This window comes from Oryctolagus cuniculus, chromosome 11 (genome assembly GCF_964237555.1).
Source record: "Oryctolagus cuniculus chromosome 11, mOryCun1.1, whole genome shotgun sequence".
NCBI classification, from domain to species: Eukaryota; Metazoa; Chordata; class Mammalia; order Lagomorpha; family Leporidae; genus Oryctolagus; species Oryctolagus cuniculus.
The window spans coordinates 83325196-83349973 of record NC_091442.1 but is presented as its reverse complement, the minus strand read 5'-3'; the positions used below and the strand labels follow the sequence as shown (position 1 = coordinate 83349973).

At 38.3% G+C, this 24778-nt stretch overlaps 1 protein-coding gene across 1 annotated transcript in view; it reads right to left on the bottom strand.

The window, feature by feature from the left end:
* Positions 1 to 24778, bottom strand: part of PTPRQ (protein tyrosine phosphatase receptor type Q) — a 252679-nt gene that overhangs the window by 124817 nt on the left and 103084 nt on the right. The window contains exons 22-27 of the mRNA XM_070053189.1: positions 19203 to 19371; positions 16750 to 17040; positions 16226 to 16501; positions 15688 to 15839; positions 8964 to 9105; positions 7338 to 7607 (exon numbers count right to left, since the gene is read on the bottom strand). Coding sequence (XP_069909290.1) covers positions 7338 to 7607; positions 8964 to 9105; positions 15688 to 15839; positions 16226 to 16501; positions 16750 to 17040; positions 19203 to 19371 — 1300 coding nt within the window. The remainder of the gene's footprint in view (positions 1 to 7337; positions 7608 to 8963; positions 9106 to 15687; positions 15840 to 16225; positions 16502 to 16749; positions 17041 to 19202; positions 19372 to 24778) is intronic.

The window sequence follows — 24778 nt, the reverse complement described above, 5'->3', positions numbered from 1 at the left end:
TCCACTCTACCTCAAGGACCACACAAATGATCTGTGCAGTCCTCAGTGTAAGCTCAGATGTCCCAGCAATGTCCCTCACCAAGTAACCATGAATTCCTGAGCATGTGGAGATTTCCACAGTGACTGCCCAAAGTCCCAATCACACTGTGAGTCCTCTAACACAGCCTTAGTCCACCCCTCCCGGAGTCCTGGCACACAAGCCTCCCACAGTCATGAAGGTCCCAGTCCCCTGTTTGTTCTTCCCACAAGAGTCAGCAGTCTCCACTCTGCTAGGCATGGCCAAGAGCTGGCACAGCTGTTATGTATGTCCAAAATGACACCCATTCTATTGACTTCTTACAGGACGCCGCTGTCAGGTGATTGGGGAGAGAGAAACATGTCCTTCCTTTTTTTTTTCTTTCCTCCTTTTTTTCTTTGACAGAGTTAGACAGAGACAGAAAGGTCTTCCTTCTGTTGGTTCACCCCACAAATGGCCACCACAGCCAGCGCTGCGCTGATCCAAAGCCAGGAGCCAGGTGCTTCTTCTTGGTCTCCCACGTGGGTGCAGGGGCCCAAGGACTTGGGCCATCTTCTACTGCTTTCCCTGGCTACAGCAGAAAGCTGGATCAGAAGAGGAGCAGCCAGGACAAGAACCCGGTGCACATATGGGATGCCGGCGCTGCAGGTAGAGCATTAACTAAGTGAGCCACGGTGCTGGCCCCTCCTCCCCTATTTTGGCAGGTAAACTATCCCCCACAGGGCTCCAAGCTGGGTTCCCTCTAGGCTCTTCCTGAAGCTTTATCACCAGTAGCTTGGCCTGCTTCAGTCTGGTCTCACTTCACTTTTTTTTTTTTTTTTTTTTTTTGGACAGGCAGAGTGGACAGTGAGAGAGAGAGAGAGAGAGAGAAAGGTCTTCCTTTTGCTGTTGGTTCACCCTCCAATGGCCACCGTGGCTGGCACACTGCAGCCGGCTCACTGCGCTGATCCAATGGCAGGAGCCAGGTACTTATCCTGGTCTCCCAAGGGGTGCAGGGCCCAAGTACTTGGGCCATCCTCCACTGCACTCCCGGGCCACAGCAGAGAGCTGGCCTGGAAGAGGGGCAACTGGGACGGAATCCGGTGCCCCGACCAGGACTAGAACCCGGTGTGCCGGCACCGCAAGGCGGAGGATTAGCCTAGTGAGCTGCAGCGCCGGACTCACTTCACTCTCTAACACTGATGCCAAGGCTCTTGGATGCTAGGGTCCTGAGTTGTGGGCATCCATGCCCTCCACATAGGTCCACCATGTCCCTCTAATTTGTGTAGAGTTTCCTCTGCCATTTTCTCCCTAACTCTTCCCTGAGACTGCACTTTTCCCACTTTTTAAAAACTATCTTCTCCTAGACTAGACCAGTAAGCTCCCTCTCTACTCTGCCACCTTGGAAACTCTCCTTATAACTTTTTTTTTTTAATCATTGTATGCCAATGATTTCTGGGTACTTGAAATAGATGTGAAAAGAAAAATCTCTGTCCTTATTCATTATGCAATATATCAGGTGTGGGGAGCAGCCCGGACTAGACTGAGTTGCTGGAATTAGGACTTATTCTATGCATCTGCTCTCCCACAATATGGCGCTGGGAGAGAAGTAAACAGCTTCTGCACAGCTGCCTCCAGTTCAACCAATTAACTGTAGGACTTGCTCCTGATTGGAGAGCAGCGTACTCCGCGTGTGGGCAGCCGAGTTGGGATTGGCGGAGGAGGACTATAAAGGAGGAGAGAGACGGCATGCACCAGGAACATCTATGGGGAACATCTAAGGGAACCCGTGCAGCCCCCGAGAAAACCGGCCGGCGGTGTGCCGCTCCCCTGCGGAAGTGGGGAATGCGGCCAGGGGGAACTGCCCTTCCACGGAGGTGGAAGGGATAGTAGCCAACCCGGGAAGAACCAGCAGCAAACCCGGGGAGGGCCGAGCAGACGAAAGAACAGCGCAGGGTCCTGTGTTGCTCCTCCACGAAGAGGGGGAGCGACAATCAGGACAGATCCACCAACAGTTGTACCTATGATATACACAATAGAAAAAGTAAAGTAGGAAAAGGAGACAGAAAATTCTACCTGGGAAGAAGCTCAAAATCAAGTCATAAATCCTACTTGAAGAGATGGCATTTGAGCATCAGTCTCAAGAGGGTGAATGGGGTGACAAAAAATGGGAAAAAAATTCTGGGTTAAAAAAAGGCCTTATTGGGCCACTGATTTGTGTGTGGAGTTTATTCTTTGTGGTTTGAGAGGTTCGGTAAATATATGAAACGAACAAATCATGCCATATCAAAAGAAATTACTTCAGTATTTACGAAAATGGCCCAAAACAATCCCTATTTAAGGTGAAAGATTTATACGATCTGAAGAGAAACCAGAGTATAACAATCTCTATTTAAGAAAAGATTACTTGTGCTGTTTCCTACTCTGAATTTAGCAGTGTCTAATTTTCCATTATACCATATTCAAACTTTTGTGACAGTCATGCAAAACTAAGAACAGAATGGGGTCTATTTCAGTTTTCCAACCATCTTGTCTATAATCTTCCCAATGAAATATCTTCTATTCCAGTCAGGCTTCCATCCCAGCCCAAACATTTGTACCACTTTCCCTTCTTCCCTATTTGTTCTCTCTTTGTATTTGAACATCTATTAACTTTTCCCTATCTTTTGAGCTCACTAGTTCTATGAATAATATTGGCACCACAGGGTACCTTACCATGAATGCTTTAGGCCATCAGTAATCTGATTTCCTTAACTCCACTCTCTAAGATTCTGCAAGTAGAAAGAACTTCTTTTGTTATTTAGAAATGATAGTTTCTCATAAAATACTGAGGAACAAGATAGAATGTTTATAGACCTTGAATATTTTATTGATTGATATCAATCTAAGTACATGGCAGTGTACCTGCCCATGAAATTCAAGGTTAAAGACAAGTATCATCTCACGTTTCCAATTAGCTACTAGAATTAAGCCTCTCTTATAAAGCATTTCTAAAGCTACCAATAAGTAGCATGCAACTGACATTCTTCTAATTCAATAAAGACTTGAAAGATATTTCTCCTGAATTCCTTTTTGACTCACTCTTCAAGCTATAGAACTGAATGTATTATATAGCGTGATATTTAATTGTTTTATATGCAATGGAAATGTTTTGATGAGAACAGTAGTTATTTGTATAAGCAAGATAGAGAATGTCAATGCCATCTGCCACTCAGACTTGGGTGTACGTAACATACAATAAATGAATAAACATTGGTCAACTGTTCACAGCAAAAATGAGACATATAAAATGATACTTATTTCCATGCTGAAGATTATTCTACTTAATGAGATCTGCATGAAAGCTATTTTATAAAATATTTGAATTTCAATCAGTAGCAATGCTAATAGCTACTTCTTGCAGGTCTATTATGCTATTAACAAGGTAATTTATTTGCTTAAGAACAAATGTTATCATATAGTTTCCCAGTTTTATGACTGCTCTTCAATTCAGAGCATGAGTGAGGAGAGCAATGTAAGTGGGAGGCAAACAAAGGTAAAGTGAATTTGTGACTTAGGTTGATATTTTGAAATAATGAAAAACACTTTCAACCACTCACATTCAACTTACTAAGTAGGATATGAAAATGCTTTGAATTATTCTAAATTTTATAAGGATTTTCTTTTAAAAATGAGTCAGTAATTGGAGATCAGATTTAGTCATAATCATAGCTTGCCAACTAATCCCTACACTGCCTAGGGTGATCTACACAATAGGGATCTCCAAGTGTGTGACAAATACCTTTCTTAAATATGTTTAGGAAGGGGTCAAAGCTTTGCAGAACAATACTGAGAGTTCACATGTATGCTTTTATTCAGTCCAAGGATAGTAAAGGAAAGAGAATAGTTAAAATCAGGGAAAATTAGTACATTGCCAGGTTCTCATATGGTACCATGACTATAGTTGCAATCTCAGTGGATTTCCAGTCGCTTCCTGCACATGCCTGATAACCTTCCATTGAACAGAGAGCTAATAAAGAAATCGGTGCCGAGAAGGACATTCCTAAAACCACCACCATACATTTTACTTTCCTTCAATAGCTGAATCACGTAGCTCATTTTTCCTTCTGATTCAAAATTATGGAACATGGAAAAGTTTTGAATAAACCCAAATTATAAAATTATCTTCTACAAGAAGAGTATGTTCGATTTGATAAGAATATAAATATTTGCATGAATGTAACTCTTACATGCACATGGATTGGCTTCATTATTTTTGTTGGTATTTATGATATATTTTGGGCTAAGATGTTACTAAAATTACTGGGTTTGGGAACTTTCTTCTCTGCTGTCCTATCCCAATGTGTTTTTGACAGCAGCACCAATTTAGGCACCAAACACTAATCTCATAAATTCAATCATCATGATGTATGTTTAGCTCCTCATGATACAAGCAAATTTACACTGAAAAAAAAAAATACCCAATAATTCCTGAAAGGAATGTTAAGGTCAGATACCAGCAGTATCAAAAATAAATAAGGAGTCAGTAACTCAGAGCTGGCTATACACTGTGACTAATCTTAGACTACCATAAATTAGAAATTTGTAACAGCTATAAATATTTCTATCCTGAACAATGAATTCCCAGTTGTTAGTAACTTTTAATCAACAAACAACTCATGTGAACCCGTATAAAAGACAAATTATCTAATAAGTATTTTAGTCATAAATATAATTATATATTAGACCTAAAAATTTATTTTTAAATATTTAACAGACAAATTTATTTTATTTAACAGGCAGAGACACACAAAGAAAGAGAGAAAGACAGGGAGGGAGTTCCTATTCATCCACTGGTTCACTCCCTCAAATGCCTGCAAAAAAAGAGGACAGAGAAGCTGAGCCTGGAAACTGGGTAATTAATCGAGGTTTCCCAAGCTGGTAGCAGAAACCTAATTACTTGATTCATCAATGCTGTCTCCCAGAATCTGCAACAGCAGACAGCTGGAGTAGAGAGCCAGGAATTAGGCAAGGCACTCCAGTGCGGATTGCAGGTATCATACCCATGAAGACAAATGCCTACCTTCCAAAACTTAGTTTTAAACATGAAAAGATAGCTAAACATTTCGAATCAGCAATTAATACTTATGTTTTTTATGAGTTAATCTTAATTAAAATAATTTTGCTATGAAAATTGATAGCATAGCCGACAGAATGGGAGAAAATATTTGCAAACCATGCAACTGAAAAAGGGTTAATATACAGCATCTATAAAGAGCTCAAGAAACTCAACAACAACAATCCAGTGAACAAGTGGACAAAGGACTTGAACAGGCATTTTTCAACAGGGAAAATTCAAATGGCCCACACACACATGAAAACATGCTTAGGATCACTAGCCATCAGGGAAATGCAAATAGAAACTACAATGAGGTTTTTCCTCACCTCAGTTAGAATGGCTCTCCTAGAGACATCAACAAACTATAAACACTGGCGAAAATGCATGGAAATAGGCACCCTAATCCGCTGTTGGTGGGAAAGTAAACTAGTACAGCCATTGTGGAAGACAGGATAAGGTACCTCAGAAAGCGGAAAACACGCATTTCCCAGCCATCCCACTGCTGGGTATCTACCCAAGGGTAATGAAATCAGCAAATCTGTTCTACTATGTTTATTGCAGTTCAATTCACGATAGCTAAGATAGGAAATCACTCTAGATATCCATCAGTTGATGAATGGATAAAGAAATTATGGCACATATAAACTATGGAATACTACTCAGCCATAAAAAAGAATGAAAGCCTGTCTTTTGCAACAAAATGGATGCAAATGGAAACCATTACATTTTGTGAAATAAGCTAGTTCATGAAAGACAAATACCGTATGTTCCACTTGATCTGTGGTGACTAAAAGATTATCAAAAATGTAATGTGTAGGAGTGAAATTGACATTTTGGGTTTCAATGATTGTTTATAGCCCTTGTCTCTACTGTCGAGAAAGTGTTTTTTCTTCTTACTATTTGTTGAACTCTTTACTTAATGTAGCATTAATTTTATGAGTATAAAGTAAATTGATATCAGATCATTGCTATAATTAAGAGAGGGAATGGAAGGAGGAGGAGAAGGACGGTTGGGAATGTGGGTGGCAGCAAGGATAGGATGGCAAGTATCACTCTGTCCCTAAATCTGTCTATGTGAAATATATCAAATTTGTAAACCTTAAATAAATTTTTAAAAAATAGAATGTTTTAAAAAATAAATGAATTTATTCCTAAGTAAAGGAAAAAAGAAAAATGGTAGAGTAGAAACAAATAATGAATAAAACATTATGGAGCATTCAGGACAGTTGTGGAAGATAAACTTATAGCTGAACAAAATAGAACTTTTTTTTGCAAGCAATATTCAGCAGCCAGCATTTTAGAGAAACAAACAGTGGACTCTTCCCTGTGCTAGGATTCTTCCTGGAGGATGACATGCTTTGAGGTTTCAGAATGGTGTTGCTGGAGAGCAGCTGTGCCTGGAGTGGGACAACACCACAGTCAGAAGGAACAGTGCACTGGACACTAAGCAGGAAAGCGTGAACTGGATGCTGCCTTCAGAGATGCCACAGACCAGTCTTCAAGCTCCTGATCTCAAGAAGAGAAACAAGTGCAAAAATGAGATGCTCAAACGAGGGGGAAGGTTGGCAGGTATTTCCAAGACAGAGGATCTGGATGGACCACAGGTTGAAAAAAAAGAGTGCCAATAACCATAGTCCTCATAAGAGTGGACATCCAGGGAAGTGACTTATCAGGAAACAAAGGTTTAATTTACATATGCAGGTAGACTGACAGGGAAAGGAGGATGAAGGAGATGTTGACAAAGGATGGAGCTCTTTTAGGGAAAGCATGAGTTTTCTCTTTTAGACTAGAGCATAATGATTTGGACAATTTTATTCGAATAACGTAACAGACAAATGCTAGTACATAGAGAAGGAAGTAGATGAAGACAACACTGATCCCACAGCCAGAGTAGCCACAGAGTTCAGGGAAGTCTCCAGAATCCCAGAATATACACACGTTCATATATTCATGCCTCCCATCTTTTGAATTATGTTAAAGTATAATTGCATAAGTCAGAGATTTTAATGTTGTTTGAAACAGAGTAAAGCAGACTCTCTCTCTTTCCCCTCCTTTCAATATCCCAAGGTTGTGGAGTAGGGCCAATGTATTACACAGTAGGTTCTCAGGTATGATGTGGGTTGCAAAAGCAAGCATATGTAATATGCCTATTACATCTTAGATAAATGTGTTATAAAGATTACAAGTGCCATCAGCGAATGCATGATGTTGTCCATGAATAGTTGTGTGTTTCACAGTAGTTACCTGCTTCCGGTAGTGTACTGACATTGCAGGTGCTTTCATCCCCTTCGCCAGCTGAGGTTGAAGCTCTTACTTTGAAGATATAGGAAGTATTGGCCAGGAGCTTTATGAAAGTATACATGTGATCGTGGGCAGAGACTTTTGTGGAATTCTGTTCAGCTGTTATCAGATAATGTGTAATTATTCCATTGGCCTTTTTGGGTGGATCCCACTTCACTGAAACTGACTGCCAGCTAGTTGCCATACACTGTATATTCCGTACAACATCTGGAACTTGAGAGAGAAATAAATGACCAAAGTTGAGATTTATACCCATGTAGTAAGGAAGCCACTTACTTATGTCACTGCAGGATAAAATCATTTTTAGGAATACAGAGTAAGAATTTAATATATCAACTTTTGATGTGTATTCAAAATAGTCTTAGCACAGGGTGAATCAAATTGCTGTTGGCTCACTTGCTATACTATCTCCTTAATTCTTACAGTAATTGAACTAATCCCTGAGTATTTTCTTAGGTCCCAGCACCAATCACATCCTCAAATATTTGGGAACAACCGTGTAGCCTCAAGCCCAGAGAGTGCTTGATGCCTGTTCTAACCAGAAGGGAATAACCTTGCCAATCCTCTATTATTGAACTTCATGATAAAAAAAAAAAAGTATAGGTATCTTCCTCATGTGGCACATCTGGGCTTAGCAGTATTAGGAAATCCATGACCAAGTTAGGCCTCCTGCCTGTATAGTGATGTCGTTTCTCTGGCAGACTCATAAAGAACTCCTCCTCCAGTACCTTCGTGGAAGTCACTGGAGAGGAGACTGATGGAGTCACAGTTTTTCTTCTACAACTCTTCTAAATTTACTGGAGAACAACCCAGTTTCTCAGTGGTCCACTATATTTGGAAAACATGGTGTAAGAGCAATATCCCAGATCACTAAATCGACTTTACTTAAGAGACTGGTTACTTCCTATGGAAATATCCCCTAACGTTAGTGTTAATAGGATAAGTTTTCTCATTACAGCAAAAAGAGTGATGAAAGAAAAATTGCATGCAGTTAATTTTTAGATAACAAACCATAAACAGTCAAAGAAAGTAACTTGCTGCCATTATGTAAAACTAGGGATTCAAAGGACACTCAATCTCTGACTTAGCTACAATTTTCTCCTCGCATCTAAATTCACCAACGGCCAACCATTCTTCCTTTCTAGGATAAAGGTGCCAGTACTATAGCAGAATATTTATGAAATGTGTGCCGTTGAAAATTAAGGAAAAGATTATTTGCGTTTTGATGACGTGGTCTACCAATTATGTATCATTTAATATTTCCCTAGCTGTCTCAGTCTTAAGAATTAGGTAAATTTAATAAATGTTTGGGAGCCTACTTGGTTCTCAAACTAATCTTTTATTTCAACTTCCTCAGTTTCAAAGGGAAAATGATATGTCAATAGACATGTATCAATACAAATGAGTATATATGATTTCACAAAACAGTAGCCAGCCTAACCTTAATGCACTGGCATTCAACTTCTTACTGGGTGAAACACAACAATACTTTAACACATCAACAGAGATAGTGAAAGAAAAATATTGAATATAAAATGCAACATTTTAGGCTCAAAAACTGGGCCTCACCTGATTCTTGGGTGGTAAATTTCACTACATTACTAAACAGATTGGCATTTCCGACTTTGGTAAATGCAGCAATGCTGATGGAGTAGGTGCTCACTGGTTCAAGTCCAACGAGTTTGGCTTCTGTTTGTAAACCTGAAATATTCTGAAAAGCAGAAACGAAAATGCTTAGTCATGATGCACCATGAAAAATTTGCTTGTAACTGGAATAATGATTTAAATACACTGAAGGTATGCTTCTCACTTAATTAAAATAAACCAATAAGAATATTTATTTTGTTCCAAAGGGTGGGATTAGCTTGATACAAGGATGAACCGTACTTTTTTCCTGAAGAATATCAATATTGCCATTTAAAAAAATTTAGAATGCTCTATATTAATTTTGTCTCTCTGATTTTTACATGAAATTATACCCTCATTACTTTCCTGTATTCATTATAGAATATTACTCAGCCATAAAAAAGAATGAAATCTCATCTTCTGAAATCAATTAGATGCAACTGGAGGCCACTATCATTAGTGAAGTAAACCAGGATCCAAAAAACCAAGTATCATGTGTTCTCAGATATGTGGTAGTTCATATAGAATACTAAAAAGCAATGCATAAAAATGTTATCTCATGGTTTGATCAGGGTTTATAGTCCTTGTCTATATTCCTGTGGAACAGTGGTCTTTCTACTTTTTACTTATTGAACACAATGGCGTTAAACTGGTGATTATAAAGTAAATTGAAAGTATGTTAGTATAAAACTTACAGGAAGAAAAAACTAAAGGAAAGAAGGAGGGGAGATTGAGAGAGGGATGGGCTAGAGAGGGAAGTATGGAACTGTGTCTGAAATACAGGCAATTTGTTCTCTATATTCATAATAAAAAAGTTAAATTAAAAATCTCAGTTGAAATCCAACTGTTGTCCACTCAGTGATCCTCCATTATTCTTGAACTCATCTAAGTACATCTTTAACATGTGCTAATATTTCTCTATAAATCAGTTTCTTCATCAACTCCATATGCTAGGCCTTAGGAATACAGCAGTAAAGAAAACAAGAACTCTGTTTCCTTGAAGCTTAAATTGCAAACTTCCCCAGACAACTCCCAAATTTCGAATTTGACATAATCTTCTAAGAAAATGAAAAAATGAACAAATGATTGTGAATGCCCAAGAAAGTGTATGCTTTTCTCATAGAAAAACTTGCCATGATATTTGAAATTTTCATTTGAATTTCATTCAAAGATCATTGTGCTGTTAGAGCAGTAGGATTAGATCAAGAGAGGACAATCTCCTGTTTATACTAAGAGTAATGTTTTAAAATTATTTGTTGGGACTCACTGACCTATCTGAGGGACTTTCTCTATTACCCTCTACCTCTCATTCTCCCAGGCTCTTTGTCTACACAGAGTACTGTTAGATGACCTAGACTTAAAAAACAACATATAAGACATGGTCTCTGCCATTGAGGACTTTAACAAGAGAAATCTACAAACAATTGTTGACCAAGAATAAATACAACATAAAAGAAGTAAATTTTGATTTTGGTAAGGAAAGGCTGGTACTTAGAGAAATATCTATGCCTGAGAGTAGCTGATGGGGTACTGAACAGATTTTCCCAAGACTAAGTTGTAAGAGAAAGAAATGACTAGTGAATATTCCCAAACATATTTTACAGAGCTTTTTATTAAACAAATAATACCTTTTGGCATTTCACTGTGACCCTAAGTTACCAACAGATCTTACTGTGTATGGGCCACCATGGACTGATGATAGAGTAGCCATAACATTATGAGGGAACTGTAATTATTCTGCTTCCACAAACTTTAATTGGAAAAATGATCAGACAAGCAAAGAAAATGAAAGGAATCAATCACATCAGGACATAGGGGAATATGAAAGATAAAAAGGGGTAAAAGCTACATGGAGGACAGAAAGCAAATACTGTAAACTAAAAGAGAAAAAAGAAAAGGATGGCATGAAAATATATGTAAGGGGCCGCCGCTGTGGCGGAGTGGGTAAAGTCGCTGCCTGCTGTGCTGGAATCCCATATGGGTGCTGGTTAGAGTCCCGGCTACTCCACTTCCCTTAGCTCTCTGCTATGGCCTGGGAAAGCACTAGAAGATGGCCCAAGCCCTTGGGCCCCTGCATCCAAGTGGGAGACCCAGAAGAAGCTCCAGGCTCCTGGCTTTGGATCGGCCCAGCTCCGGCTGTTGAGGCCATTTGGGGAGTGAACCAGTGGATGAAAGACCTCTCTCTTTCTGCCTCTGCCTCTTTGTAACTCTGCCTTTCAAATAAATAAATCTTTAAAAAGAATAAATACATGTAAATGAATGTGAAAGAAAATGAAGTCATACAAATTGATAAACAAATATAACAGGAACTACAAGTAATAGTTTTTAAAAACATAACTATTACTCTCTCAAACACATGGTTTACTTCTTTATGTTACAAATATTTTACTATTGCTTCAGTGAAATATTAGTGGCAACATTTCTATAGAGAAAATATGCTTTAAAATCTTAGACTTAAGGCAGGCATTTGGTGCAGTGTTAAGATGCCACTGGAAATGCCCACATCCTATATTGGAGCACCTGGTTCAAGTTCTAGCTCCATTTTGATTCCAGCTTCCTGCTACTGTGTGGCCCTGGGAAGAGGCAGATGATGGCCCAAGTAGTTGTGTTCCAGAAAGCTATGTGGAAGAACTAGATTGAGTTCTAGGCTCCTGGCGTTGACATGGTGCAACTATAACTATTTTGGACATTTGGGGAGAGAAACAGCAGAAAGATCTGTGTGTATGTCTGAATCTGTCTTACGTTCTCTCTCCTTCTCTGCCTGTCTCTCTGCCTTTTAAATAGAATGAAAATATTTATTTTTGTAAAAAATCTCAGACTATAAAGTATCCTCATATTCAGATAAGGGCATAATGTATTTATACTGAGTATAATTTCAATGTTGGAGAGTTTATTTTTCTTTAATCTATGTACAGCAACAGCAATAGTTAACTGTCAAGAAACTAGAATTGTTTTAATTGCTTTATAGAGACTTTACTTTATAATTCTCTTTTTAATGCAGGCATTGTTAAAACTCATTTTTCACTTTAAGATACTGTGTCTTAAGATGTTAAGCAATTTACTTAATGTAGGAGAATACACTGCAAAGGCAAGATTTGACTAAGGTCATTTAATATCAGAACTCTTGCTTTGATACTATGTTAAGGTGTTTGTGTGAGAGCTTACTGTTTTGTGAAGTTTAGATCAGATATACACATGCATATTCCAGCACACACACACACACACACGGTTATACTCGAAATGTGATTACTCTAAGAAAATGACTCCTTTTCCTCTTTTGATATCTATATCCCCATAAACCATACAAAGCAAATGCAAAATAAGAAAATACTAGGATTTTACACTTCTGAGAAACAGATTGCACATTTAACAAGTAATTTAAAAACCAAATTCTACTCAGCCTATTAGATTCTATACCTTGGTTTCTAGAAACAAAGTCATTATTTCTTGGGATATAACTTTTTTTTTAACTTTTATTTAATGAATATAAATTTCCAGTGTAAGCAAATAATGAAGGATAGAATTAAAAGGGAGAGAATGATCCTGCGGGGGAAACAGGACACACAGCAGACTCATAGAATGGCAGCACTCCTGCCTCAGAATCAACCCTTGGGACATTTGGATCTGGCTAAAAGGTCCATGAGAGTCTCACAGGCATGGGAAGCCATGACACGGTGGCAAAAAACAATCTAAATGAAAGATCCTGGTGAACAAGACCCCAGCAGAAGGAACAGGCCATCAAGGAGGGAGGCGCCTTTCTCTGAAGGGAGGAAGGAACCTCCACTGTGATACAGCCTTGATTTAACAAGTTCAGAGTCGGTGAACTCAAGGGGCTTCCATAGCCTAGACAGCTCATAGCAAGAGTCTCGGGTGATTGCTGACGTCATAAATAAGAGTGCCAATTGTTAAATCAACAACGGGAGTCACTGGGTACATGCTCCCCACGTAGGATCTCTGTCCTTAATGTATTCTACTATGAAACTTAAAAAACAACACTCCTAGTCGAACAATACCCTATAACTTGGGCGGTTGTGTGAGTGCAGCCTGTTGAAATCTTTGCTTAGTATATACTAAGTTGCTCTTCAGTATATGAAGGTAATTGAAAATGAAACTCAATGAAGGGCGGGATGGGAGAGTGAGAGGGAGTGGGAGAGGGGAGGGCCACAGGAGGGAGGGAGGTTGGGGGTGGGGAAGCCACAACAATACAAAAGTTGCACTTTGTAAATTCACATTTATTAAATAAAAAAAACTATATAACAAACAAAAAAAGAACTTAATACTTTACCCTTTTAGTATATTTTATGTTCTACTTAAAACTATTGGTTGAACTCTGTAATTAATACACAATTACTCTTAGGTGTTTACTTAATGCTATAACTAGTACTCAAATGATATTTTACACTTTGTGTTTCTGTGTGGGTGCAAACTGTTGAAATCTTTACTTAATATATGATAAATTGATCTGTATATAAAGATAATTGAAAATGAATCTTGATGAATGGAAGGGGAGAGGGAGTGGGAGAGGGGAGTGTTGTGGGTGGGAGGGAATTTATGGAGGGGGAAGCTATTGTAATCCATAAGCTGTACTTTGGAAATTTATGTTCATTAAATAAAATTTAAAAAAATATAAATTTCCAAAGTACAGCTTATGGATTACAATGGCTCCCCCCCCAATAACTTCCCTCCCACCAGCAACCCTCCCCTTTCCCATTCCCTCTCCCCTTCCATTCACATCAAGATTCATTTTCAATTCTCTTTATATACAGAAGATCAGTTTAGCATATATTAAGTAAAGATTTCAACAGTTTGCACCCACATAGAAACACAAAGTGAAAAATACTGTTTGAGTACTCGATATAGCATTAAATCACACTGTACAGCACATTAAGGACAGAGATCCTACATGAGGAGTAAGTGCACAGTGACTCCTGTTGTTGACTTTACAAATTGACACTCTTGTTTATGGCATCAGTAATCACCCTAGGCTCTTGTCATGAGTTGCAAAGGCTATGGAAGCATTTTGAGTTCACCAACTCTGATCATATTTAGACAAGGCCATGGTCAAAGTGGAAGTTCTCTCCTCCCTTCAGAGAAAGGTACCTCCTTCTTTGATGACCTATTCTTTCTAGGATCTCACTTGTGGAGATCTTTCATTTAGGTTTTTTTTTTTTTTTTTTTTTTTTTTGCCAGAGTGTCTTGGCTTTCCATGCCTGAATACTCTCATGGGCTTTTTAGCCAGATCCGCATGCCTTACGGGCTGATTCTGAGGCCAGAGTACTGTTTAGGACATCTGCCATTCTATGAGTCTGCTGTGTATCTCGCTTCCCATGTTGGATCATTCTCTCCCTTTTTTATTCTATCGGTTAGTATTTGCAGACACTAATCTTGTTTATGTTATCCCTTTGATTCTTAGTCCTATCATTATGATCAATTGTGAACAGAAATTGATCACTGGGACTAGTGAGATGGCATTGGTACATGCCACCTCGATGGGATTGAATTGGAATCCCCTGGTATGTTTCTAACTCTACCATTTGGGGCAAGTCAGCTTGAGCATGTCCTGAATTGCACATCTCTTCCCTCTCTTATTTCCACTCTTATATTTAACAGTGATCACTTTTCAGTTAAGTTTCAGCACTTAAGAAGAATTGTGTATTGATTACAGTATTCAACCAAAAGTATTAAGTAGAACAAACAAACAAAAAATACTAAGAGGGATAACATATTAAGTTGTTCATCAACAGTCAGGGCAAGGGCTGATCAAGTCACTGTTTCTCATAGTGTCCATTTCACTTCAACAGGTTTCCTTTTTGGTGCTCAGTTAATTGTCACCAATCAGGGGGAACATATGATATTTGTCCCTTTGGGACTGGGATATAACTTTAATCACTGTTTTTGATTTTTACTATTTGCTTTTTCAAATCCACATGCTATAACCATGTAATAAATTCTAACACAGTTAATAATGAGCAAAATGTTTGCTGTGTTTTTCTGCACTATTCTTGCTGTAATTAAATAGCAACATTCCAGGATGTTATTGGCCTTTGGGAAAAATATGAAAATTTTCTTAAATAAACACTACTTATAACATATTTTGGCAATTGAGAGCTGCAAATCAGATATGTATATTTGAGACTTTTAGTTATATCCATTCTTTAGATATTTTTCATGGATTCTGGATCCTAGAAATGGAAGTGGGAATCAATGTTCAATGTTGCAAGGAAATTCATCTTGGAAGTAAAAGAGTAAGATATATCTTAAAAACAAATAATGTAGCATCCAAGCTATTTGGGAAGATTACCCAAAGTCCAGTATGAAAAGGTTAAAATGAATCAATAGAAATAGGTTATATGCTATAACAGGTTTTAATTAAAAAAAAATTTACCATATGCTTTCCAGACCTGACAAAATGATGCATTTATATCTTAAACTGGAGTTATCTAGAAATTACAAATTCAGCAAAAATCTACAGTGTGTTCAGCTTCTGTTTCTGGCAAATGTTTTCTTGTGTTTCCCAAAAGTACCCTTAAACTGGAGGAAATTAAAATTTTAAAGAAATAACTTGAAGGTTACTTTAAAGTAATCTATTTCAGTCTATGTATCAAGAAAGATTTCAGTTCAGTATCTGAATTTCGGAAAGAAACATTTACTGTTATAATCAACCTACCTTATAAATTATAGTATCAGTTTCATGGTCATGAATTTTAAAACTATATACTTTAACAATACCGCCTGGAAGAGGACTCGGGCTCCATTGCAGCCATACAAAGTCTGAAGTGTAGTTGATTAAAGTCAAATTTTGAGGAGGTGCTAAAGGCACTGCAGGAAAACACATTATAAAAAAAAAACTTACATTCATAAAAATTTAAGCATAAAAAGAACACTGTGAGTCTAGCTTCTTGAAAATACTAGTTAAGAAAGATTCATTAAATGACCACGTCTTGATTTCAGAAATAATCTTAAGTATTTAGATGTTTTAATTTGGAAAACAGTCATTCCAAAATAGCTTTTGGCAGAATATTTCAATCGGGAGCTTGAATTTAAAAAAAAAAAAAAAGGAGGTTAGGCAAAGTAGATGAATAACCGTAAAGCAGCTACAAATACAGAATTTCATATCCTTTCATTTTTCCATGGTGCTCCTTAAAGAGAGAGAGAGAGCAAGTGTTGGCAACAAGATCATGTGAAGAAATACAGATTTGGCTTACCTGACTCATCTGTGTAAAAGAAAAGAGTACTGGAAGGACCAAGTCCTTTTAAAGTTCTTGCTGCAGCAAAAAAACTATATAATGTAAATGGTGAAAGCTCTTCCAATATTATATAGTTATCAGAAGTAATGAAAGAAAAATTTTCTTTTGGTCCTCGTAAAGTTAAATCATAACTTATGATTGCACCATTTGGCTTTACTGGGGGATCCCATGATAAGAGAACTGAGGTAGAGGAAAGGTTTTTAAAAGTGTTGATTATTGGTGAGGTTTCTGGGACTATAAAAGAAAAAGAGAATATTAAATGAAACAAAAGTGAATTTGCATTCTTAAGAAAGAGGTTTCAATCATAATGGAGCGTCATGATTTTGTTAACAGATTATTTTAATTTTAAACAGTTTATTGCACATATATATAGGATAATAACTTGAGAATTAGCAGAATCAATATAATTATAAAAAGAATGCCATATAAATGAAGAGAACAATAATAATCTGCTGAATAGGTAATAAAAGGGTCCAGCCTACCATCTTCTTCAGTTTTGATGTGTAGCTGTGCAGTATAGGTGTCAGAGAATCCCTTTTCTGTTGATGGAGTGATTTTTAATATATAATCAGTATATTTTTCCAGATTATCAAAATATATGCTTCTCTCATATGTAACTAGAGGCGGTCTCTCGTGGTGAGGAGTCTGCTGTAAATTCAGTGAAACATAGTAGAAGACTAGACCATTTGGTTGAGACGGCGGGACCCAGCTTACATTTATTGCAGTTGATGAAATGGACTCGTAAGTCAGGTTTCCAACAAGCCCTTCAGGTACTACGATGGGTAACGGGCAAAATATGAAAATCGTCAATTACCCTAAATAGAATTTACATTCACAAATTGAGTATAATGGTTGAAATTGCATCTAACATATCATCACTCTTACATTATTTAAATGCAGATGTGGGAAGAACCCTATTAAAATATCTTCAAAATAATTGTTTTAAAGACCTTTCAAAATAAACTGCTATCTTTGATACGTACACAAATTATTTTTGAATGATATTCTCTTGGTTTTTCTTTTCTACAACTTAAAGATTGTGTGCATACTTGTGTGTATGTGTGGGGAGCAACCCGGACTAGACTGAGTTACTGGAATTAAGACTTATTCTATGCATCTGCTCTCCCACAATATGGCGCTGGGAGAGGAGAAAACAGCTTCTACGCAGCTGCCTCCAGTTCAACCAATAAACTGTAGGACCTGCTCCTGATTGGAGGAGAGCAGCGTACTCGGCGTGTGGGCAGCCGAGTTAGGATTGGCGGAGGAGGACTATAAAGGAGGAGAGAGACGGCATTCACCAGGAACATCTAAGGGGAACATCTAAGGGGAACATCTGAGGGAACGCCTGTGCAGCCCCCAGAGAGCGGGCCGGCGGTGTGCCGCTCCCCTGCGGAAGTGGGGAATGTGGCAGGGGGCCCGCCCCTCCACGGAGGTGGAAGGGATAGTAGCCAACCCGGGAAGAACCAGCAGCAAACCCGGGGAGGGCCGAGCAGACGAAAGAACAGCGCAGGGTCCTGTGTCGTTCCTCCACGAAGAGGGGGAGCGACATAATGGTGCCGTGACTCGGATATGAAGCCTAGGCAGGGTTTAGTGTCGTTCCTCCATGAAGAGGGGGAGCGACAGTATGTACCCAAATCATTAAATATTTTGGTAGTGAATTTTATCTAAACAATATTTTTAGTTTCTTTCTTCTAAAGATTATCTTTACTGTACATATAGGGAAACTGAGGCTCAGAGCAATTAAGTGACCTCCCTCAAGGTCATGATAGGTTGAGAAGAGTTAATACTAAGCTTTTCTGATAATAAATCTGAAGATTTCCCCAGTCATCAGACTACCAACCCATATGTGTACATGAAGAAATTATACTGCTTACAACAGTTCTAATTGTCAAATACCAGTTGCATTGTGATGCTAAGGTCTGTTCATGTAAATCTGGCATCTATTTGAGTAGTGCACAATATATGCTTATTATCTACAGTGCTATAGTTATAATTGATAATATGATAGGTTGCAAAAATATTGGTAGACATCTGCACTGAAAGAATGTCTGAAATACTATGTACCAAATACTGCTTTAAAACTTTTTGCTGTTGACTCCCCAAATGTATATGACTACAGATTATCATATCCCAGTCTGTTATCAATTTGTCAGCTATTCAAGATTCTTCCAACAAGAAACAATGCTTATAGTGCCTGTCAACGTATGAACTTCAAATAATTAACATGGAATTTTACACTCAGAAGTTTAGATCAATACCAATTTTCAAAAACAGAATAATCTTTGAAAAGTAAACAAATAGACAACAGAAACAGCTACAAGAGAAATAGTTCATGATCCACTTATCGCTGTATTCTCAAAGCTGAAACCTAAAAAACATGAAAAGCTTCAGTCACTATAGTTTTTTGGGGATAGTCATAGTAAGCATGAATCCTCAGTGGTCACATCAACATTCTGCAGTCGGAGAAAATATTCTGAGCATATTAGTTATCAACACAGTAAAAATAAAAATACCGCATGGAGTTCTTTGTGGATTCAAAGTCTGAAAGGGAAAGAAACTGCTAGATTTTTAAATGCAAAGGTAGCTCCTAAAACAAAAGCACAAGTATGTTAACTATCAGAATATTCACCCATGTATGCAGAGTATTTTTTTGCCCATAACCAGATGGCTATGACATCTTTTGAAGCACTAAAATTAACACAATTTTCATGAAAGGAAGGTAGGAGTTTTCATGAAGAGAAGAGGTCATTATTAATTTAATAATTTCTTAGCAATATTAAGTGCATTTAAAAATTCCTATCGATAATAGTTAACTATGTCTAAATAAAATGCAATTTTTACTATAAGCATATACAAATAGGAAAATTTCCTAAAGCAATTATAAAGTTTTTAATCAATTCTATTAAAGATGAATAAATGCTTTTTGTTTACATACTGTCTTGATCTGTATATACTTGAACTATGTCACTGCTTTTATTCCCATTTCCAACGGAAGTACTTGCTGTTATCCAAAATGTATAGTAGCTGAATATTGCCAGGTTTTCTATTACAGCAGATACGGTCATATTGTACAAGTCATTGGTTACTTCATGGAGTGTAAAATTCTAGAAAAAGCACATGAATTTAATAGTCCAGATGTACTTATGTATTTTTACATCTCAAAATAATTATTATACATAAATTGGTTATCTCATGATTTAAATGTGTTAACTTTTAAGAAAAATCAATATAGGATATTATAGTGCAATAATCACATTGGATATATTTTGCACTAAAAGGAGGAATAGACAGTAGATTTTATTACAAAATCAATACACAAAATAGGAAAAAAATCCCAAGCTTAGATTAGGGAAGATCAAGAAGCCAACTGAAAATGCTACAACTGTGCGGATCAGTATCCATTTCCTTATGAAACATTCAAGTATTTTTCAAAGTACTGGCTATTTTAAAAAATGCAGGAATATTGCAAAACATTTTTTTCTTCCCTTTAATGATGATGGAACTATAAATGTGTATGTCTCTTTCTAAAACTAAACCTTTATTAGTCATCTTTAGTAGACCCTCTTTTTCCTGCACTGTGGGGACCAAGGGAAACACAGTAAGATGCACAGTGCAGAGAAATTTCTGAACTCTTCTGCCTGACTCCTTAGAACAGTTGTTCCAAGGCATCTTTTGAATTTTTAGAGAATTTATGCAATAATTTCCCTCCTGATCAATTTTTAAAAACTGAACACATAGTCAAACAAAATGAGCCATAAAATAGATGAAAACAGCCTTTAAAAATATGTAGGTATTAGTATGAATAATTTTATCTTGGAGTTCATCTACAGGAAGTAATCTGTCTCATTTCAAGCCACCCGAAGCCCTGTGAGCCCTACAGTCTTGTTGGATGTTCTGGCAAGGCAGCTCTGGGTAATCTAATCTCAAAGCTTCTCTTCCTTCAACTCTAATCATCTCTACTTCACACAGAGCCTTTGAGGATTGAAGGGCATAAAGCACATAACACAATTAATACCATGTCTATCACACAATTAAAAAACCCAGACATGGTAATGAGCCTCATTTAAATGAACAATATAGGATAATCAGTTTGACTAAATTTATAGTCAAGATGGTTCTTAAATTTATCAACAAATTAAGTTCAGCAAAAATGTTATGGTTCTTTCCCAACATTTGGATGAAAATTGAGTATAATAAAAGATTTACTTCAATTTTGTTGTGACTTATTTATGGACACATTAAAACAAAATAAGAATCACACAAAATATTATCCATGAACATAATACTTTCCAATACAACTACTTTACACATAGAATAACTAGTTTATACTAAGCACCACTTAACAGTATTCATTTAGCTTTTTGGCACAGATTCCAATGTGTCTTTGTTATAGAATTTTTCTCATTATCTCTGACCTTGACAACTAATAAGTAGTTATTTTGAGTCACTCAGAAGTCAATCCTGCCATGTGACTCAGTATTCATTGACAACAAATTTGTAGAATTAGGTCAAATATCCAGAGAACTATTTCATCCCTGTATGTATTTTTGCACAAAATATTCTATTGTATTAAATGATCTAATTGAGGCTTACACCTTTGTTTATGTAAATGAAACCAGAAGGTATTCAGTAAAAGCTTTTCAAATTTGATTAATCAACAAATTTTCAGTTATATTATGGCAAGCACACTGAAGGAGACATTAGGGAGCATGCAAAAATTACAATGTAGAAGAGTCCATATGCTATATGAAACACAATGTGCAACAACTGAAAGAACAAGGATTTCTGAATACAAGGGTACTTCAAAAAGCTTGTGCAAATTGGAATCAAAAACTAAGATTAGGGGCCAGCGGCGTGGCTCAGCAGGTTAAAGCCCCAGCCTGCAGTGTGGGCATCCCACATGAGTACCAGTTCAAGTCCAGGCTGCTCCACTTCTGATTCAGCTTCCTGTAATGTGCCTGGGAAAGCAGAAGATGGCTCAAGTGTTTGGGCCCCTGCCCCCACATGGGAGACCCAGAATAAACTCCTGGCTTCAGCTTAGCTCAGTCCTGGCTGTTACAGCCATTTGGGGAATGAACCAGCAAATCAAAGATTTCTATGTCTATTTCTCCTTCTCTAACTGTGCCTTTCAAGTAAATAAATAAATCTTAAAAAGAAAAAAAAGCTAAGGTTATTTTGGTGCAAAAAATTCTGAAATTCGGCCGGTGCCGCGGCTCACTAGGCTAATCCTCCACCTAGCGGCGCCGGCACACCGGGTTCTAGTCCCGGTTGGGGCGCCGGATTCTGTCCCGGTTGCCCCCCTTCCAGGCCAGCTCTCTGCTGTGGCCAGGGAGTACAGTGGAGGATGGCCCAGGTGCTTGGGCCCTGCACCCCATGGGAGACCAGGAAAAGCACCTGGCTCCTGGCTCCTGCCATCGGATCAGCGTGGTGCGCCGGCCGCGGTGCGCCGGCCGCAGCGCGCCAGCCGCAGCGGCCATTGGAGGGTGAACCAACGGCAAAGGAAGACCTTTCTCTCTGTCTCTCTCTCTCACTGTCCACTCTGCCTGACAAAAAAAAAAAAAAAAAAATTCTGAAATTCATGGATATGAGGAGTCTTCAGAAATTTCATGTTAAATGCATATTATGGAGCCATTGCTGTGGTATAGCAGATAAAGTCGCCGCCTGTGGCACTGGCATGCCATATGGGCACCTGTTTGAGTCCCAGCTGCTCCACTTCTGATCAAGCTCCTGGCTAATGGTCTGCAGAAGAAGTGGAGGATGGCTCAAGGGCTTGAGCCCCTCCACCCACATGGGAGACTGGAAGTGGCTCCTGGTTAGTGACTTCAGATAAGCCCACCTCTGGCATCTGTTGCCAATGGAGGAATAAACTATCACATGGAAGACCTCTCTCTATCTCTTTCTCTCTAACTCTGCCTTTCAAATAAATAAATAAATATTTACATAGTTAACAGGAAAAAATTACTCATGCATTTCAAAAAAATTTTTATCAAAGCAATATCTTTTAATTATTTTTAAGTTTATTTTTATTTATTTGAAAGGCAGAGCAAGGGAGTAGTGGAGAGAGTGAGCGAGCATGCTTCCACCCACTAGGTCATTCCCCAAATGCCTGCAAGAGCTGAGACTGAGTGACACAGAAGCCAAGAGCCTGGGGCTCCATCCAGTTCTCCCACATGGGTAACAGGGACCCAGGTACTTCACCCACCACCTACTGCAGCACAGACTGAATGAGCAGGGTACTTGATCAGAAGCATGGGCAGGACCGGATCTTTGGCCCTGTGATATGAGATGCAGGCATCCCAAGCATGGACCTAACTCTCTGCATCAAAACACCTGCCCCTAAATTTATCTTTTAACTCCTCTCTCTACTAACTTTCTGAAATATTAAACAAATTAAATTCCCCAAGATAAGAAGAAATTTTCATTTAATTATACACATCAGTGCTTCAAATTTATAATTAAGTACAAACATGCTGGTCAATTATAATAACTATATTTTATTAAAATATTGAGTATTCAGCCTATGCATGGTACACTTCTAGGAACTTCAGGGGGTGGAAAGAAAGGTATCATGCATTTATTTTCTTCAAGGTGTTTGCTCAGGCATAAGGGAACTAAAGACAGATATCAGATACAGGGAATAGGAGACAGACAGTAACAATATGCTGGGCATGAGGTATCCATCTCTAGGAAGGAGAAAGCAGAGAAGGAATAAGATAAAGACTATACACCTACTCTGCTCTGTTACTTTCATTTTGAGGATTTCTCTTACTCTACCAATCCACAATAGAAAGTAGTGAAGGTAATGATGCTATTTTTAACATTAACTTTAGGGATAAAGCAATGCACGAATGAACTTCACGCAATATGAGACTACGTTCTGAAATGTTCTAACATCATTAGCCTGTGTCTGCTTGCAGCTGTCACACTTAAAAGCATTCTTAAGATTATTTAATAAAAGATAACATGTTCTAAGACAGATGAACTGCAAATGGGATATTATATTCCCAGGTTGATTAAATAGATTCAGTAGATCAAGTTAAAACCATAGTTAGATGCTCATACTTGATTATTAAAATGTTGAGAAAGAGTACAAAAATACAATCACATGTAAGCGATAAGTAAATTGTAAAGAGGGAAAACTATCACAAAGGTTTAGAACTGTAGAGACCGTTGTGCAATGTTCTTGTTAAATGCATGAAAGAAAAAAAATCTGCAATTTGAAAATGGTTTGATGGCATAATGAAACATTGTTAAATTTGAAAACAACATTGTGGTGAAAACTTTGTGTCACCAGTTCCAATATTTTCCCCCATTATCAGAGCAGAGTAGAAAAGAACAGCAAAAACTGCTTGATGCAGAGTAGACGCAAATTCATTCCCTACTTTCTCCTTTTGTTAAGTATTTGCTTACATTTTAACTTTAATGACATCAATTATCTATCTAAATATATTTACTTCCTTTTTTTTTTTTTTTTTTTTTGACAGGCAGAGTTAGACAGTGAGAGAGAGAGAGAGAAAGGTCCTCCCTCCATTGGTTCACCCTCCAAATGGCCGCTACTGCCGGTGCTGAGCCAATCTGAAGCCAGGAGCCAGGCGCCTCTCCTGGTCTCCCATGCGGATGCAGGACCCAAGCACTTGGGCCATCCTCCACTGCCCTCCCGGGCCACAGCAGAGAGCTAGACTGGAAGAGGAGCAACAGGGACAGGACTGGCGCCCCAATCGGGACTAGAACCAGGGGTGCCGGTGCTGCAGGCAGAGGGTTAGCCAAGTGAGCCACGGTGCCGGCCCAGATATTTACTTCTTTTGGAAAAGTAGAATTATATAAATACACACACACACACACACACATACATGTGTGGAAATATATAAAAAGAGAGAGAAAAATTAATCTTTCATCAACTGGTTCAATTCCCAAAAGCCCACAATAACCGGAGCAGAGTAGCTGTGATTCAAATAGGTACTGTGATGTCAGATAGGGGAGATGGGAGTAGCAGGTTAGCCCGCTGTGCTGTAACATCCACCGTATCTAAATATATTTCATAAGATAGCTTGCTTTTGGCATAGAAGTTTTAATGCTCACATTTGGGCCCACTCTTTGAGAGTGGAATGTAAACACTAAACTAACTTCTGGAGGTTCTTCTGCTCCCTGCACGGTAAGTCCTTCCAGTCTGCAGTGTTCTGCTCGAGCCATTCACTAACCAACACTCCCCTGTAGCTGCACTAAAGCAGATCACAGCTTAGTTGCAGAGATTCTCACTTCTGACAAGTAACTTCAGTGACTCAACTTGGTGTGCCGTCACAGGTGGGTGTAGGCAACTCAGAATTACTAAGATCTCTTCTCTTTTTCCTTAAAAAGAATTCAAAGAAATAAGAATGGTCAGAGCCTGTGCTATGGCATGGTGGGTTAAGCCTCCACTTACAGTGCCAGCATCCCACAAGGGTTGCAGTTCAAGTCCTGGCTGCTCTACTTCCGATCCAGCGCCCTTCTAGTGTACAGGGGAAAACATCTGAG